Raw genomic sequence first — 17,418 nt, 5'->3', positions numbered from 1 at the left:
AAAAAGGGGGATTTTCAAGTTTTCGGACAATAAGTCAAGAATGCTTTCACCAACTTGCAAGAAATTGTGGTGAATTGTTTATATCTATTGACATGAGTTCCCTTTCGATTTTTTTAAATTTTAGATTTTACGTTTCCGAGTTACAGGGTTTTATTCATAAAAAAAGGGGGGATTATCCAGTTTTCGGACAAAAACTCAAAAATGCTTTCAGCAGTTCTTATGAAACTTTGGTGAATTGTTTGTATGTATTGCTGTAAGCTCCCTTTAGAATTTTATAAATTTTACATTTTACATTTCTGAGTTATGGGGTTTTATTCATTAAAAAAAGGGGTAATTTTCCATTTTTCGGACAATAACTCAAAAATGCTGTCACAAATTCTCATGAAACTTTGGTGAATTGTTTATATCTATTGATGTAAGCTCCCTTTTTATTTTCATAAATTTCTTATATGATATTGAGAATTAATTGAACTTTATTTGTTTATAGTGTGACAACAGATTTACTAAGTATTGCACAACAGCAAGAAATCTTTAATTGAATATAAATTCAATTCATATAACCAATTTCAAGATCTTTGACTACATTTATTCAGAAACCTATAATATGTCAAATATTTAATTACAATCCAAATTCAGACCTGAATCAAGCTGGAATATTGTGTCCATTTTTGCCCCAACTGTTCAGGGTTGGACCTCTGCGGGCGTATCTAGCTGCGCTCAGCGAAGCAGTTTATTTTTTTATACCAAGGAAGTCGGAATACCCAAAGTGAACTATCTACCTTTGACAGAAAAACTTTCAAGTGAATTAATTCCTGGGGGGTCTATCTGTTTTTTTTAGAGTATAATGAATGCAACTCCTGTGAGCTGAGGTGAAATTGTTTGCAGTCATGCGCAGTTGACCGTATTATGCTGTCATTTTGATCCAATCATTTTTTTGGGGTATTGTAATAGTGTCACCTAGTGATTGCAACTCCTCAGAGACCATTTGACAGAAAGCTGTCATCCTTTGTAGGATTGTTTGCCATCATGTGTAGTTGACCATATTATTCCAATATATTGATTTGACCAATTTTATTATCTCGCCTGCGACAAAAGTCGCAGTATGCGAGACATAGGTATTACAATCTGTCGGCGGCGTAAACTATTTGTATAAAGCTTTATATTTCAGAAGGTAGAAGACCTGGATGCTTCATACCTTGTATGCAGATACCTTATGTTACGAAGTTTCCGTCGGTCATATGCCTATTGTCCTTGACCTCATTTTCATGGTTCAGTGACTGCTTGAAATAAAATTATATTTTTTTTGTCATGTGAATTTCTTACTTATTATGAGTAATAGGAGAACTATATTTGGTATATGGGTTCCTTGCAACATCTACATGTCCGTCAGACAGGGTTAACCTGACCTCAACCTCAATTCATGGATCAGTGATCAAGGTTAAAGTTACGTGATTAGGTCCGTTTCTCAGATACTACAAGCAGCAGGTCAACTATATGTGGTGTATGGAATGATTGTAAGGGGTACATGTCAGACTGGCAGGTTTCATTTGACCTTGACCTCATTTTCATGGTTCATTGGTCATTGTTAATTTTTTGTGTTTTGGTCTGTTTTTCAAGTACTGTAAGCAATAGGTCAACTATATTTGGTGTATGGAATGATTGTAAGGTGTACATGTCTGTCTAGCTTCAGTCATCTGACCTTAACCTCATTTCGATGGTTCATTGGTTAACATTAAGTTTTTGTGTTTCGATCTGTTCTTTGATTACCATAAGCAATGGGTCAACTATATTTGGTGTATGGAATGATTGTAAGGTGTACATGTCTGTGTGACAGTTTTTATCTGACCTTGACCTCATTGTCATGGATCTTCAAGAATGTGAAGTTTATGTGATACTTGTAGTAAAAGCTTTATCTTTAAAACTTTCAACATAAAATCAATGGTCAGTAAAACAGGCGAGACATTTCAGCGTGTGCACTCTTGTGGGAGTTATGGAACTTTTACCATATTTTGTCTATCGTACCACAATGACACATTGTGACAAACAAATTAATTCTTCATTTATACAGCACGGGAGACATTTCACTACTGTGTAGCAATCTTGTTTATTTAATATATGTTAATACAGTAAACACATGATCAATATTATGTTGTATAAATTTATTATAGAGAACTGCTACATTGATGCTTAATATTTTTATTTCTTTGTCTATTTTTATTTTGTTGTTTTAGGCTGCTTCAAAAGTAGCAGATGATATTCTCAGTTCTCTGCAACATGTTTATTTTGAAAGGTGAGTTTTTTTAAATTCCAACTAAAAAGATGTATTCAATAATTTTCTGTATTTTGACTGCTACGCTGTGGAAGAAGACATTGTATCTCTGTATTTTGACTGCTTCACTATGGAAGACATTGTGTCTCTGTATTTTGACTGCTACACTATGGAAGACATTGTATCTCTGTATTTTGACCGCTACACTGTGGAAGACATTGTGTTTCTGTATTTTGACCGCTACACTATGGAAGACATTGTGTCTCTGTATTTTGACTGCTACACTATGGAAGACATTGTGTCTCTGTATTTTGACTGCTACACTATGAAAGACATTGTATCTCTGTATTTAGACTGCTACACTATGGAAGACATTGTATCTCTGTATTTTGACTGCTACACTATGGAAGACATTGTATCTCTGTATTTTGACTGCTACACTATGGAAGACATTGTATCTCTGTATTTTGACTGCTACACTATGGAAGACATTGTATCTCTGTATTTTGACTGCTACACTATGGAAGACATTGTATCTCTGTATTTTGACTGCTACACTATGGAAGATATTGTATCTCTGTATTTTGACTGCTACACTATGAAAGACATTGTATCTCTGTATTTTGACTGCTACACTATGGAAGACATTGTATCTCTGTATTTTGACTGCTACACTATGGAAGACATTGTATCTCTGTATTTTGACTGCTACACTATGGAAGACATTGTATCTCTGTATTTTGACTGCTACACTATGGAAGACATTGTATCTCTGTATTTTGACTGCTACACTATGGAAGACATTGTATCTCTGTATTTTGACTGCTACACTATTGAAGACATTGTATCTCTGTATTTAGACTGCTACACTATGAAAGACATTGTTTCTCTGTATTTTGACTGCTACACTATGGAAGACATTGTATCTCTGTATTTTGACTGCTACACTATGGAAGAAGACATTGTATCTCTGTATTTTGACTGCTACACTATGGAAGACATTGTATCTCTGTATTTTGACTGCTACACTATGGAAGACATTGTATCTCTGTATTTTGACTGCTACACTATGAAAGACATTGTATCTCTGTATTTTGACTGCTACACTATGGAAGACATTGTATCTCTGTATTTTGACTGCTACACTATGGAAGATATTGTATCTCTGTATTTTGACTGCTACACTATAAAAGACATTGTATCTCTATTTTGACTACTACACTATGGAAGATATTGTATCTCTGTATTTTGACTGCGGAACCCAGTGTCTTGCCTACTTTTTCTGTTAATCACAGGCTCAACAAAAATGAGGAAGTAAATCAATAAAAATATTCCACTTGATACTATCTTTTGATTGTAAGAAGCTTCTGTCCAAGTTTGGTAAAAATCCAGGATAGTTTATGAATCTAATAAATGTTTAAAAACTTTAACTGCAGACTGAATGTAATGTTAACTGGAAGAAAACAAAATTTCCTTCTAGATACTAGCATTTGATCATAAACAAGCTTCTGTCCAAGTTTGGTACAAATCCAAAATAGTATAAGAAAGTTATTAAAATTTTAAAAACTTTAACCACAGAGTGAATGTGTTGTTTCCTGGCAGAAAATCTAAGTCCATTTAAAAATAAGATAAGGCAAAAATGGATTAATTATTTTACAAAATTTACTTCTGGATACTATCTTATGATCATAAACAAGCTTCTGTCCAAGTTTGGTACAAACCCAGGATAGTTTAAGAAAGTTATTAAAATTTTAAAAACTTTAACCACAGAGTGAATGTAATACTTCCCGGCAGAAAAACTAAGTCCATTTATAAGTAAAATACGGATAAATGGAATTTTATTTTTACAAAATTTACTTCTGGATACTATCTTATGATCACAAACAAGCTTCTGTCCAAGTTTGGTAGAAATCCAGGATAGTTTAAGAAAGTTATTAAAATTTCAAAAACTTTAACCACAGAGTGAATATTTGGGGATGCCGACGCCGACAGAATGTAGGATCGCTATGTCTCGCTTTTTCGACTAAAGTCGAAGGCTCGACAAAAAGGCATTGTATCTCTGTATTTTGACTGCTACACTATAAAAGACATTGTATCTTCAGCGTATCAAACAGTTGTAATTTATGGGTTACTTTTCTAACCTCTTTTGTATTAACCATCAGAATAAAGATGTACGGTAATCATCTGATTAAATTTAGACATTTAAAAGAATTGTACACAATAAGCAAGACAAAGCAAATCTATGTCAGGAGATGTCATGTGAGTTATCAGAATTATACACAACAAAAAATATCAAGTTTTATAGGGGTTGTCATGTACATTTGTAAATAAACAAGATTCTACTGTTATGAACCTATTAGGCACAGAAAGGAGAAAAATCAACAATTTTACAAAAAGTTTATTTTACAAATTTATAGCAAGGTTATCCTTTTTTCTTTAGAGCCAGCAGAGAGTTGAAGCAGGATGTGGCTATTTGTATCGGACTTGTTGGAGGAATTATGGGACATGATGGACACAGGTTAATTAACATTTACAGGAACCTTAAGACATCATTTTGTTGAGAAAGAATAGCTTTCTGTTAATTATTAACATGTCTTGCCATCCATGTTATTTATACTTAATCTTTAGACATAATCTGTATATGAATATGATTTTATTGAATAATGCAGAATAAAAATTCTTTTTAAAGTTCTGTCACATTAATTTTAGTGGTTAATTTGCATTTAACGTTTTACCATGTGTTTGTACATTATAACAAATGTTAATATAAATTGTTTTCCCCCAGGTATTTCCAATGGCTGTTTGGACAGATTAACAATGTCATCGATGATGATAATAATAAAGCCAAACTTCTGTACATGGACTCACTGTTAGAGGTATATTTATCGTATTTTGGTTATTTGTGCATTGCCGTTTTGAGAAATAATTAAAGCAAAACCCATCGAGTGTACATATTTTTCATTTTAAAACTGTAATATTTGTTTAAGGGACGACATCAAAAGTTCAATGTAGGATAAAAAACTTAATTCACATAGTTTTTTTACTGACCCCCCCCACCCCCCCTCTTAACTTAATTTGGTAAAAATTGATTGACCAATATGGATATATGTAAAATCGATTTTCGATATACAAAACTGGCAGCAATTTTTACCCCCCACCCCCAAACTATTTGATTTAAGTTTTTATACAACCGCAAAAAAATTTTGTGGTCGTATATTGGTATGACGTTATCGTCGTTCGTCGTCCAAAAACACATTGGTTTTCACACTCTAACTTTAGTTAAATTCAATGGATCTTTATGAAATTTTACCATAAGGTTCAATACAACAAAAGGAAGGTGGGGATTGATTTTGGGGGTTATGGTACCATATGTTAAGGAATTAGGGGCCAAAAATAAGCATTTTTGTAACTTCCAGACATAACTTGTGTGTTAGTGTATGGATCTCACTGACATTGTACCACAAGGTTCCATATCACAAAGGGAATGCTGGGATTGATTTTGGGGGTAATTGCCTCCAAATTTTAGGAATTAGGGGCCAAAAAGGGGCAAAAAACAAGCATTTTTCTAGTTTCATGACAATAACTTGTGTGTAAGTGTATGGATCTCTCTGACATTGTACCACAAGGTTCCATATCACAAAGGGAATGCTGGGATTGATTTTGGGGGTAATTGCCTCCAAATTTTAGGAATTAGGGGCCAAAAAGGGGGAAAAAAACAAGCAGTTTTCTAGTTTCATGACAATAACTTGTGTGTAAGTGTATGGATCTTTTTGAAATTGTACTACAAGGTTCCATATCACAAAGGGAAAGCTGGAATTGAGTTTGGGGGTAATTGCCCAAACGTTTAGCAAAAAGGGGCCAAAAATTAGCATTTTTCTACTTTCCAGACAATAACTTGTGTTCAAGTGTATGGATCTCTCTGAAATTGTACTGCAAGGTACTATACCACAAAGGGAAGGCTGGGATTGTTTTGGGGGTAATTGTCTAAAAATTTTAGGAATTAGGGGCAAAAAAGGGGAAAAAACAAGCAGTTTTCTAGTTTCAGGACAATAACTTGTGTGTAAGTGTATGGATCTTTTTGAAATTGTACTGCAAGGTACCATACCACAAAGGGAAGGCTGGGATTGAGTTTGGGGGGGATGAATCATAAGGGGGTTCAAAAAATTTGGGGGGGGGATTTTTTTTTCCTTTTTTTTCTTTAAAATTTTCCATTTTAAATTGGTTATTTCTGATTTATATATAAAAGCAAATAATAATGATATGGTTTGAATTGGTAAATTAAAAAATTTTAAGTTCTTAGACCACATTCATTCTGTGTCAGAAACCTATGCTGTGTCAAATATTTAATTACAATCCAAATTCAGTGCTGTATCAAGCTTGAATGTTGTGTCCATACTTGCCCCAACTGTTCAGGGTTCGACCTCTGCGGTCGTATGAAGCTGCGCTACAGCGGAGCATTTTATTTATCCTACATTGATCTTTTGATTTCGTCCCTAAACCTTGCAAGGTACTAATTTAAAGAGAAATTATTCTAAAGACCAAAATGGTCATTTGTTTAGCTACATCAATGAGACAGCAGCCCAACAAGTTATAATGAATGACACAATTCACTTGACTTACTTTAACAATTAATAAATGATCATGTTCTGCTTTTACATTCAGCTGCACAACAAAAGTATCTTACAGAACCTTATAATTCATTAGTTTAAGCATTAACACAAATATTGATAATAAATCAATGTTAACCACTAAAAGGAATATTAAAAAATGTATTAATTGAGCTCTACCATATTATTGTCGAGCCTGCGACTTTTGTCGCAAAAGCGAGACATAGCGATCCTACATTCCGTCGTGGCGGCGTCCACAAATATTCACTCTGTTGTTAAAGTTTTTGAAATTTTAATATGTTTCGTAAAGTATCCTGGATTTCTACCAAACTTGGACAGAAGCTTGTTTATGATCATAAGATAGTATCCAGAAGTAAATTTTGTAAAAAAAAAATCCTGTTTTTCCGTATTTTACTTATAAATGGACTTAGTTTTTCTGCCAGTGAACATTACATTCACTCTGTGGTTAAAGTTTTTAAAATTTTAATAACTTTCTTAAACTATCCTGGATTTGTACCAAACTTGGACAGAAGCTTGTTTATGATCATAAGATAGTATCCAGAAGTAAATTTTGTAAACAAAAAATCCTGTTTACCCGTATTTTACTTATAAATGGACTTAGTTTTTCTGCCAGTTAACATTACATTCACTCTATGGTTAAAGTTTTTAAAATTTTAATCACTTTCTTAAACTATCCTGGACTTGTACCAAACTTGGACAGAAGCTTGTTTATGATCAAAAGCTAGTATCTAGAAATTTTGTAAAAATTTATTTCCTGTTTTTCCGTATATTACTTATAAATGGACTTAGTTTTTCTTCCAGTTAACATTACATACAGTCTGCAGTTAAAGTTTTTAAAACATTTATTAGATTCATAAACCATCCTGGATTTTTACCAAATTTAAATAGAAGCTTCTTACAATCAAAAGATAGCATCTAGAGGAAAATTTTAATAATTTTTTCCCTATTTTTTGTTGAGCCTGTGACTAACAGCAGAAGTAGGCGAGACACTGGGTTCCGCGGAACCCTTACTAATTTTTATTAAGTTAGATATCAATATGATAAAGATGTATTTTGATAATTCGTTTCATTGGTTCTTATTGACATACCCAACATTTCCTTTCTGATTGACATACCCAACATTTCCTTTCTAATTGACATACCCAACATTTCCTTTCTGATTGACATACCCAACATTTCCTTTCTGATTGACATACCCAACATTTCCTTTCTGATTGACATACCCAACATTTCCTTTCTGATTGACATACCCCACATTTCCTTTCTGATTGACATACCCCACATTTCCTTTCTGATTGACATACCCCACATTTCCTTTCTGATTGACATACCCCACATTTCCTTTCTGATTGACATACCCAACATTTCTTTTCTGATTGACATACCCAACATTTCCTTTTTGATTGACATACCCAACATTTCCTTTCTGATTGACATACCCAACATTTCCTTTCTGATTGACATACCCCACATTTCCTTTCTGATTGACATACCCCACATTTCCTTTCTGATTGACATACCCCACATTTCCTTTCTGATTGACATACCCCACATTTCCTTTCTGATTGACATACCCCACATTTCCTTTCTGATTGACATACCCCACATTTCCTTTCTGATTGACATACCCCACATTTCCCTTTCTGATTGACATACCCCACATTTCCCTTTCTGATTGACATGCCCAACATTTCCTTTCTGATTGACATACCCAACATTTCCTTTCTGATTGACATACCCCACATTTCCTTTCTAATTGATATACCCAACATTTCCTTTCTGATTGACATACCCCACATTTCCTTTCTTATTGACATTCCCAACATTTCCTTTCTGATTGACATACCCCACATTTCCTTTCTGATTGACATACCCAACATTTCCTTTCTTATTGACATACCCAACATTTCCTTTCTGATTGACATACCCAACATTTCCCTTTCTGATTGACATGCCCAACATTTCCTTTCTGATTGACATACCCAACATTTCCTTTCTGATTGACATACCCAACATTTCCTTTCTGATTGACATGCCCAACATTTCCTTTCTGATTGACATACCCAACATTTCCTTTCTGATTGGCATACCCAACATTTCCTTTCTGATTGACATAACCAACATTTCCTTTCTGATTGGCATACCCAACGTTTCCTTTCTGATTGACATACCCAACATTTCCCTATATTCATACTAATTTCATCATCAATTAATCATTTGATTCATCATTATTTAACCTTTAATATGGAATAATAATTTTTCAGACATTGAAGTATGAAGAAAAGAAGCAAGTGGCTGCCAGTCTGATGCCAGTAAGGATTGATTCTATGACACAAACTTAGAATTATGTTTTCATAGAGATATATTTTTGTGAAGAAAATTAGTCATTTTCATCTTATTTATTGCATAGTCCAGAACTTTTCACATTTTTATACGACCGCAAAAAAATTTTGTGGTCGTATATTGGTATGACGTCGTCGTCGTCCGGCGTCGTCGTCCGAATACACATTGGTTTTCGCACTCTAACTTTAGTTTAAGTGAATGGATCTTTTTGAAATTTGACCATAAGGTTAAATACCACAAAAGGAAGGTTGGGATTGATTTTGGGGGTTATGGTACCAACAGTTATGGAATTAGGGGCCAAAAATAAGCATTTTCTAGTTTCCAGACAATAACTGTGGAACGGTGTATGGATCTCTCTGAAATTATACTACAAGTTTCCATACCACAAAGGGATGGTTAGGATTTGCTTTGGGGGGTTATGGCTCAAACCGTTTAGGAATTAGGGGCAAAAAAGGGGGAAAAACAAGGTTGTCCTGGTTAATGGACAAATACTTTAGTACAAAACATAATTTAAAGCAGTGTAAGGGTGATAAATCAAATACATCATTGAAATTATCTCCCTTACACTGCATTTAAATTATGTATAAAGTAATGGTTAATGAACAATAAAGATAATTTAAAACAGTGTAAGGGAGGTAATCCAAATACAACGTTTTGGTTACTTCCCTTACACTGCTTTTAAATTATGTTTAAAGAAATGCATATTTATAAAGGAAGACCAGTAAAAATATCTGCAAATGTTGCATCTTTTTTTTTTACAAAAAAATCCATATGAAAGATTTGACACTATATTTTTAATTCTATTATAAAATAGATTAAGTTAGCACTATGGTAAATTTAAATGGGTAATTATGGTTGCCAACTCCATTGGAAATTTGAATTGAGATTATGACCATATCTTGAGGGAAAGAATTTTTTGGGGGAAAAAAGGGGGGGGGGGGGGGGGTAAAAAGAAATTGTGGGGGGTCAATTTTTTCTCATTTCAGATTTCAGAAATTAAAAAGAATTACTCTTCAAATATTATATTTTTTTTCAAATTTCAAATATTGAAAAATTTCAAGAAGTAATCTTTAATTGCACAGTATGGCGCATTGGATTTGTAAAATCTTTGATCACATTTATTTATTTGTTATGCTGAATCTAACAGTGTATTTAGATTTTTAATTTTGGGTCCAGTTTTCAAATTGGTCTACATTAAGGTCCAAAGGGTCCAAAATTAACCTTTGTTTGATTTTAGCAAAAATTGAATATATGAGGTTCTTTGATATGCTGAATCTAACCATGTATTTAGATTTTTTTTTGTGGACCCCGTTATCAAATTGGTTCATATTGAGGTCAAAAGGGTCCAAAATTAAACTTTGTTTGATTTCATCTAAAATTGAATTATTGGGGTTCTTTGATATTCCAAATCTAACCGTGTATTTAGATTTTTAATTTTGGGTCCTGTTTTTTTAAATTGGTCTACATTAAGGTCCAAAGGGTCCAAAATTAAACTTAATTTGATTTTTAAAAAAATTGAATTCTTGGGGTTCTTTGATATGCTGAATTTAAACATGTGTTTAGATTTTTGATTATGGGCCCAGTTTTCAAGTTGGTCCAAGATAGGGTCCAGTATTTAAACTTTGTTTGATTTCAACAAAAATTGAATATATGGGGTTCTTTGATATGCTGAATCTAAACATGTATTTAGATTTTTGATTATGGGCCCAGTTTCCAAGTTGGACCAAATTGGGGTCCAAAATTAAACTTTGTTTGATTTCAACAAAAACTGAATATATCAGGTTCATTGATATGCTGAATCTAACCATGTATTTAGATTTTTTATTTGTAGGCCCCGCTATCAAATTGGTTCATATTGAGGTCAAAAGGGTCCAAAATTAAACTTTGTTTGATTTCATCAAAAATTGAATTATTGGGGTTCTTTGATTTGCCAAATCTAACCGTGTTTTTAGATTTTTAATTTGGGTCCCGTTTTTTAAATTGGTCTTCATTGAGGTCCAAAGGGTCCAAAATTAAACTTAGTTTGATTTTAACAAAAATTGAATTCTTGGGGTTCTTTGCTATGCTGAATCTAAACATGTGTTTAGATTTTTGATTATGGGCCCAGTTTTCAAGTTGGTCCAAGTTGGGGTCCAAAATTAAACTTTTTTTGATTTCAACAAAAATTGAATATATGGGGTTCTTTGATATGCTGAATCTAACCATGAATTTAGATTTTTTATTTGTGGGCCCCGCTATCAAATTGGTTCATATTGAGGTCAAAAGGGTCCAAAATTAAACTTTGTTTGATTTCATAAAAAATTGAGTTATTTGGGTTCTTTGATATTCCAAATCTAACCGTGTATTTAGATTTTTAATTTTAAGTCCCGTTTTTTTAAATTGGTCTACATTAAGGTCCAAAGGGTCCAAAATTAAACTTAGTTTGATTTTAGCAAAAATTGAATTCTTGGGGTTCTTTGATATGCTGAATCTAAGCATGTGTTTAGATTTTTGATTATGGGCCCAGTTTTCAAGTTTGTCCAAGTTGGGGTCCAAAATTAAACTTTGTTTGATTTTAACAAAAATTGAATATATGGGGTTCTTTGATATGCTGAATCTAACCATGTATTTTGATTTTGGACATTGGACCATAATAGGTAAATTAAAAAAATTCAAGTTCTTAGACCACATTCTTTCTGTGTCAGAAACCTATGCTGTGTCAAATATTTAATAACAATCCAAATTCAGAGCTGTATCAAGCTTGAATGTTGTGTCCATACTTGCCCCAACTGTTCAGGGTTCGACCTCTGCGGTCGTATCAAGCTGCGCCCCAGCGAAGCATTTTATTGTCAACTTCTTTGAAAATCCAACGTGTTGACTGGAAATATGTATGGAAGATGCTTAATGAATAGTCCGCACTTTGTTCCAATCCAATGAATTACATTGCCTATAGATGCAATTCTTGATTTGTATCATTAAATTTTCATTTTACATTTTTGTCGAGCCTGCGAAATCTGTTGCAGAAAGTGAGACATAGGGTTAGTGATCCGGCAGATGGCGGCTACGACGGTGTTAACCAATTTCTTAAAAGCTTAATATTTCAGAAGGTAGAAGACTTGGATCCTTCATATTTTGTATATATATACCTTATGTTATGAAGTTTCTGTCTGTCACATGTCCATTGTCCTTGACCTCATTTTCATGGTTCAGCAGAATTCACAGTTCATCACGTAACTTTACAAATTAAATTTTTATGCCCTGGCCTTAGCAGAGAGGGCATAAAGTTTCACCCTTGTCCATCTGTACATACGTACATCCCAAAGTTGGTTTCTGTTCTCTAACTATAGTTTGCCTCAACCAAATGTTATGAAACTTATACACAATGCTTATTACCATAAAATACAGATCAAGTTTGAATTTTGGGTAGTGTCACTTTAACCGTTCTAGAGTTATGCCCCTTTACAAATGGAAAAATTGCTGATTTTTTCGTTTCCGTTCTCTAACTTAAGTTAGCCTCAACCAAATGTTATGAAACTTATACACAATGCTTATTACCTCAAAACACAGATCAAGTTTGAATTTTGGTGGTGTCACTGTAACGGTTCTAGAGTTATGCCCCTTTACAAATGGAAAAATTCAGCATTCACTAACTTATTTAGCCTCAACCAAATGTTATGAAACTTATATACAATGCTTATTACCACAAAATACAGATCAAGTTTGAATTTTGGTGTTGTCACTTTTACTGTTCTAGAGTTATGCCCCTTTACAAATAGAAAAATTGCTGAATTTTTTGTTTCCGTTCTGTATCTTTAGTTTGCCTCAACCAAATTTTATGAAACTTATACACAATACTTATTACCACAAAACTCAGATGAAATACAAATTTGGGTAGCGTCACTTTTACCGTTCTTCAGTTATGTCCCTTTATAACTTTATATGATATGTAAGCGGGGGCATCATCTGTGTCCCATGGACACATTCCCCATTTATTTTTATACGACCGCAAAAATTGAAAATTTTTTGGTCATATATTGGTATGACGTTGGCGTCGTCGTCGTCGTCGTCCGGCGTCGTCCGAAGACACATTGGTTTTCGCACTCTAACTTTAGTTTAAGTGAATGGATCTCCATGAAATTTTACCATAAGGTTCAATACCACAAAAGGAAGTTTGGGATTGATTTTGGGGGTTATAGTACCAACAGTTAAGGAATTAGGGGCCAAAAAGGGGCCAAAAATAAGCATTTTTGTAACTTCCAGACAATAACTTGTGTGTAAGTGTATGGATCTCTCTGACATTGTACCACAAGGTTCCATATCACAAAGGGAAGGCTGTAATTGATTTTGGGGGTAATTGCCTCAAAATTTTAGGAATTAGGGGCCAAAAAAAGGGGCAAAAAACAAGCATTTTTCTAGTTTCATGACAATAACTTGTGTGTAAGTGTTTGGATATTTTCTGAAATTGTACTACAAGGTTCCATATCACAAAGGGAAAGCTGGAATTGAGTTTGGGGGTAATTGCCCGAAACGTTTAGGAATTGGGGGCCAAAAAGGGGCCAAAAATAAGCATTTTTCTAGTTTCCAGACAATAACTTGTGTTCAAGTGTATGGATCTCTCTGAAATTGTACTGCAAGGTACCATACTACAAAGAAAAGGCTGGGATTGAGTTTGGGGGTGATGAATCATAAGGGGGTTCTAAAAATTTGGGGGGGGGATTTTTTTTTTTTTCTTTTTTTCCATTTTTTTTCTTTTAAAATTTTCCATTTTAAGTTGGTTATTTCTGATTATTTATATTTAAAAGCAAATAATAATGATATGGTAGGAGATACACACCAAACAGGATGTGTAAATTATTATATAATAAGTATTGTGCAATAGCAAGAAATTTTCAATTGCACAGTATTGCACAATAGCAAGAAATCTTCAATTGCACAGTATTGCGCAATAGCAAGAAATCTTCAATTGCACAGTATTGCGCAATAGCAAGAAATATCCAATAGCACAATATTGCGCAATAGCAAGAAATTGTCAATTGTACAGTATTGCGCAATAGCAAGAAATATTCAATTGCACAGTATTGTGCAAAAGAAGATACTTCCTATAAATTGCTTATTTCTTGATCAATTTCAATGGGGTTTTATTCTTGAATTCTTGGGGTTCTTAAATATGCTGAATCTAACCGTGTATTAAGTTTTTGGATTTTGGGCCCCATTTTTAAATTGGTCCACATTGAGGTCCAAAGGACCAAAATTTAACTTTGTTTGATTTCATCAAAAATTGAATTATTGGGGTTCTTTGATATGCCGAATCTAACCGTGTATTTAGATTCTTAATTTTTGGTTCCGTTTTCAAATTGGTCTACATAAACGTCCAAAGGGTCCAAAATTAAACTTAGTTTGATTTTAACAAAAATTGAATTTTTAGGGTTCTTTGATATGCCGAATCTAAACATGTATTTAGAGTTTTGATTATGGGCCCAGTTTTCAAGTTGGTCCAAATCGGGGTCCAAAATTAAACTTTGTTTGATTTCAACAAAATTGAATATATGGGGTTCTTTGATATGCTGAATCTAACCATGTATTTAGATTTTTGATTTTTGGGCCCCGTTATCAACTTTGTCCACATTGAGATCAAAAGGGTCCAAAATTAAACTTTGTTTGATTTCATCAAAAATTGAATTCTTGGGGTTCTTTGATATGCTGAATCTAACCATGTATTTAGATTTTGGATATTGGACCATAATAGGTGAATGTCCAATTTAAAATTTTTAAGTTCTTAGACCACATTCATTCTGTGTCAGAAACCTATGCTGTGTCAAATATTTAATCACAATCCAAATTCAAAGCTGTATCAAGCTTGAATGTTGTGTCCATACTTGCCCCAACTGTTCAGGGTTCGACCTCTGCGGTCGTATCAAGCTGCGCCCTGCATTTAAGAATATCACTATTAAATTCAATTTTCCTCGCCTTTTACATCACTATTTGTAGTGAGTTCAATTACGAGAACAGTCAATATTTACCATGATCTAGAGCATTTCAATCCAAAACCATTACAGTATTTGTCCAATTAGAATAGAAATAATTAATGAAGGGCTTTTAAATTGTTTCTTAACTATATGGCTAACCCTAAGTTTTGTCACTGAAACAGCATTGATTTAAGAATGTTAACTATTGCAGCACAAAAGAAGATAGTATGCCCTTGCAGATATTGATTTACTTTGACCACATTGCAAAAATGTATCCTCTCTGACCTCCCAAGGTGAACATGAAATCAAGCTTTTAAGAATGACCAAAATAGTTTGGGAAAGCTCTGAACCCTTTATATATATAGGTTAAGCATCATTCATAATAATTTTTTCTGCTAAAAGCTATTTGACCATCATAATTCTATAAACCTAGCATGGTCATGCTTGAAAACTGTTTATGCACATTCACAAGTATCATCATGATATTTATTTTAGATAAAATTATTGACAATATATAATGTAACTTTATTACTTTGTAGATGGTTATGGCTAATGTACAGACATTGTTAGAGAATGCTGACACTCCAGAAGTCCTAATGGCTGTGGTCAACATCATTCTACACATATCTAAACATTATAGCCATGTGTTTACATCACACTTTAGGGTAAGGAAACACCTATTATATTCTTCTGAATAGTGTTTGTCTGAATATAAAGTATTTATATTCTATGGCTTAGACAACAACAAAAAAGCTACTTGCTATAAACTACATCTTCAATTTTCACAAAATTTAATTACTTTGGTTTTAAGTGTTCATCCCAGTTTTGATAATCAGCTCTATATCAAGTTTAGTGTACTGCTTTAGCAAACATTCAACCTTTTTCAAAGCTAAAAATACGATCTGTGTTGAAATTGAACTTAGTATTTTTAAAATTAGTTCCTATTTAATTTAAGTCAAAAGACAGAGGATGGCAAGCAACTGTAAATACCTGAACACTGGCACTAGTGCTTGTGTTATCTAAGCTTACTTGTGGTATGGTATTGCTGTTCACAGTCGTTTATTTTTCATGCTAACAAAATCTCATTTTCTGTTGTCTAAAGAAGAATTAAATATGGAATCTGCATCAGCTGTTGAACTATCACAATTGACTTTAATACCTCAAAAGTTGATATTTGTCCATTTGTTCAATTACCGCACTTTCTTCTCCTGATGTAATTTATGAATATGCCTCTTCTTGAGGCTGCAGTAACAGTCAATGGTCAAAAACCTTACTTCACAGTTTTAAGTGCAACCAAATAGTCACATATTGTGAATATTCATGAAGGGACAATAAATCAAATTTTATAAAATGCTAAGACATCAGAAGTCATGATGGCCGTAGTTGATATTATACAGCACATATCTAAACACATAGCCATGTATTAACCTCATTTTTGTGCAATGTTTAGGGTAAAATATTGGTTTTAGTACAGCTAGACAGTTGAATACTAGCCAGGAGACTGGTAAGGAATGACTGGTACTTTTTTTATTTGTAAACTTTAATAGATATACTAGTTTGTTGACAGGAACCAGTCTTTGGTTATTGATTTTTAACTTTTACTTCCAGGATACAGTAGATATACTAGTTTGTTGACAGGAACCAGTCTTTGGTTATTGATTTTTAACTTTTACTTCCAGGATACAGTAGATATACTAGTTGGTTGGCATATTGACACAACCCAGAAAGATAGCTTAACTACCTTTACTTCTAAAGCTTTGATAGAAATGAACCCGTATTGGGTAGTTGATTTTAACTTCTCAATCACTTTACTGGGACAATTCCTAGAGGATATGGAAGCCTATGCTGAGGTTTGTAATATTCATTTGTCTTAAAACATGTAAAATATATAAGGAGTGCATTATTTATTTCACATTATAGATGTAGTGAATCTTGCTTTTTGAATGAATGATTGGAGCAACATTTGAACTAATGCCTCTGTCTTAATACAAAAGGGGGAAAAGATACCAAAGGGGTAGTAAAAAACTAATGTTGAAAACGGACAACAGCATGGCTATTTTTAATGAATAAAATAATACATTCTAAAGATTCTTCCTAGTCCTTTGTACAATTTTAGTTATTTCCATACAATATAAAAAATAAGGAGATGAGGTATGATTGGCAATGAGACAACTATCCACCAAAGTTCAAATAATATAGATGTATTACAACTATACCGCTTTCAATAATGAGA

The 17,418-nt window shown here is 33.3% G+C and overlaps 1 protein-coding gene across 4 annotated transcripts in view; it reads left to right on the top strand.

The window, feature by feature from the left end:
* LOC127700010 (serine/threonine-protein kinase SMG1-like) overlaps positions 1–17,418 on the top strand; it is a 182,357-nt gene that overhangs the window by 4,747 nt on the left and 160,192 nt on the right. For all 4 annotated transcript variants that reach the window (XM_052203441.1, XM_052203440.1, XM_052203442.1 and 1 more), the window contains exons 3-8: positions 2,232–2,290; positions 4,710–4,787; positions 5,055–5,145; positions 9,162–9,209; positions 15,725–15,850; positions 16,865–17,035. In XM_052203441.1, the coding sequence (XP_052059401.1) occupies positions 2,232–2,290; positions 4,710–4,787; positions 5,055–5,145; positions 9,162–9,209; positions 15,725–15,850; positions 16,865–17,035 (573 nt within the window). The remainder of the gene's footprint in view (positions 1–2,231; positions 2,291–4,709; positions 4,788–5,054; positions 5,146–9,161; positions 9,210–15,724; positions 15,851–16,864; positions 17,036–17,418) is intronic.

Source organism: Mytilus californianus, unplaced genomic scaffold (assembly GCF_021869535.1).
Source record: "Mytilus californianus isolate M0D057914Y unplaced genomic scaffold, xbMytCali1.0.p SCAF_46, whole genome shotgun sequence".
Classification (NCBI taxonomy): domain Eukaryota; kingdom Metazoa; phylum Mollusca; class Bivalvia; order Mytilida; family Mytilidae; genus Mytilus; species Mytilus californianus.
This window is presented reverse-complemented; position numbering and strand designations above follow the sequence as displayed.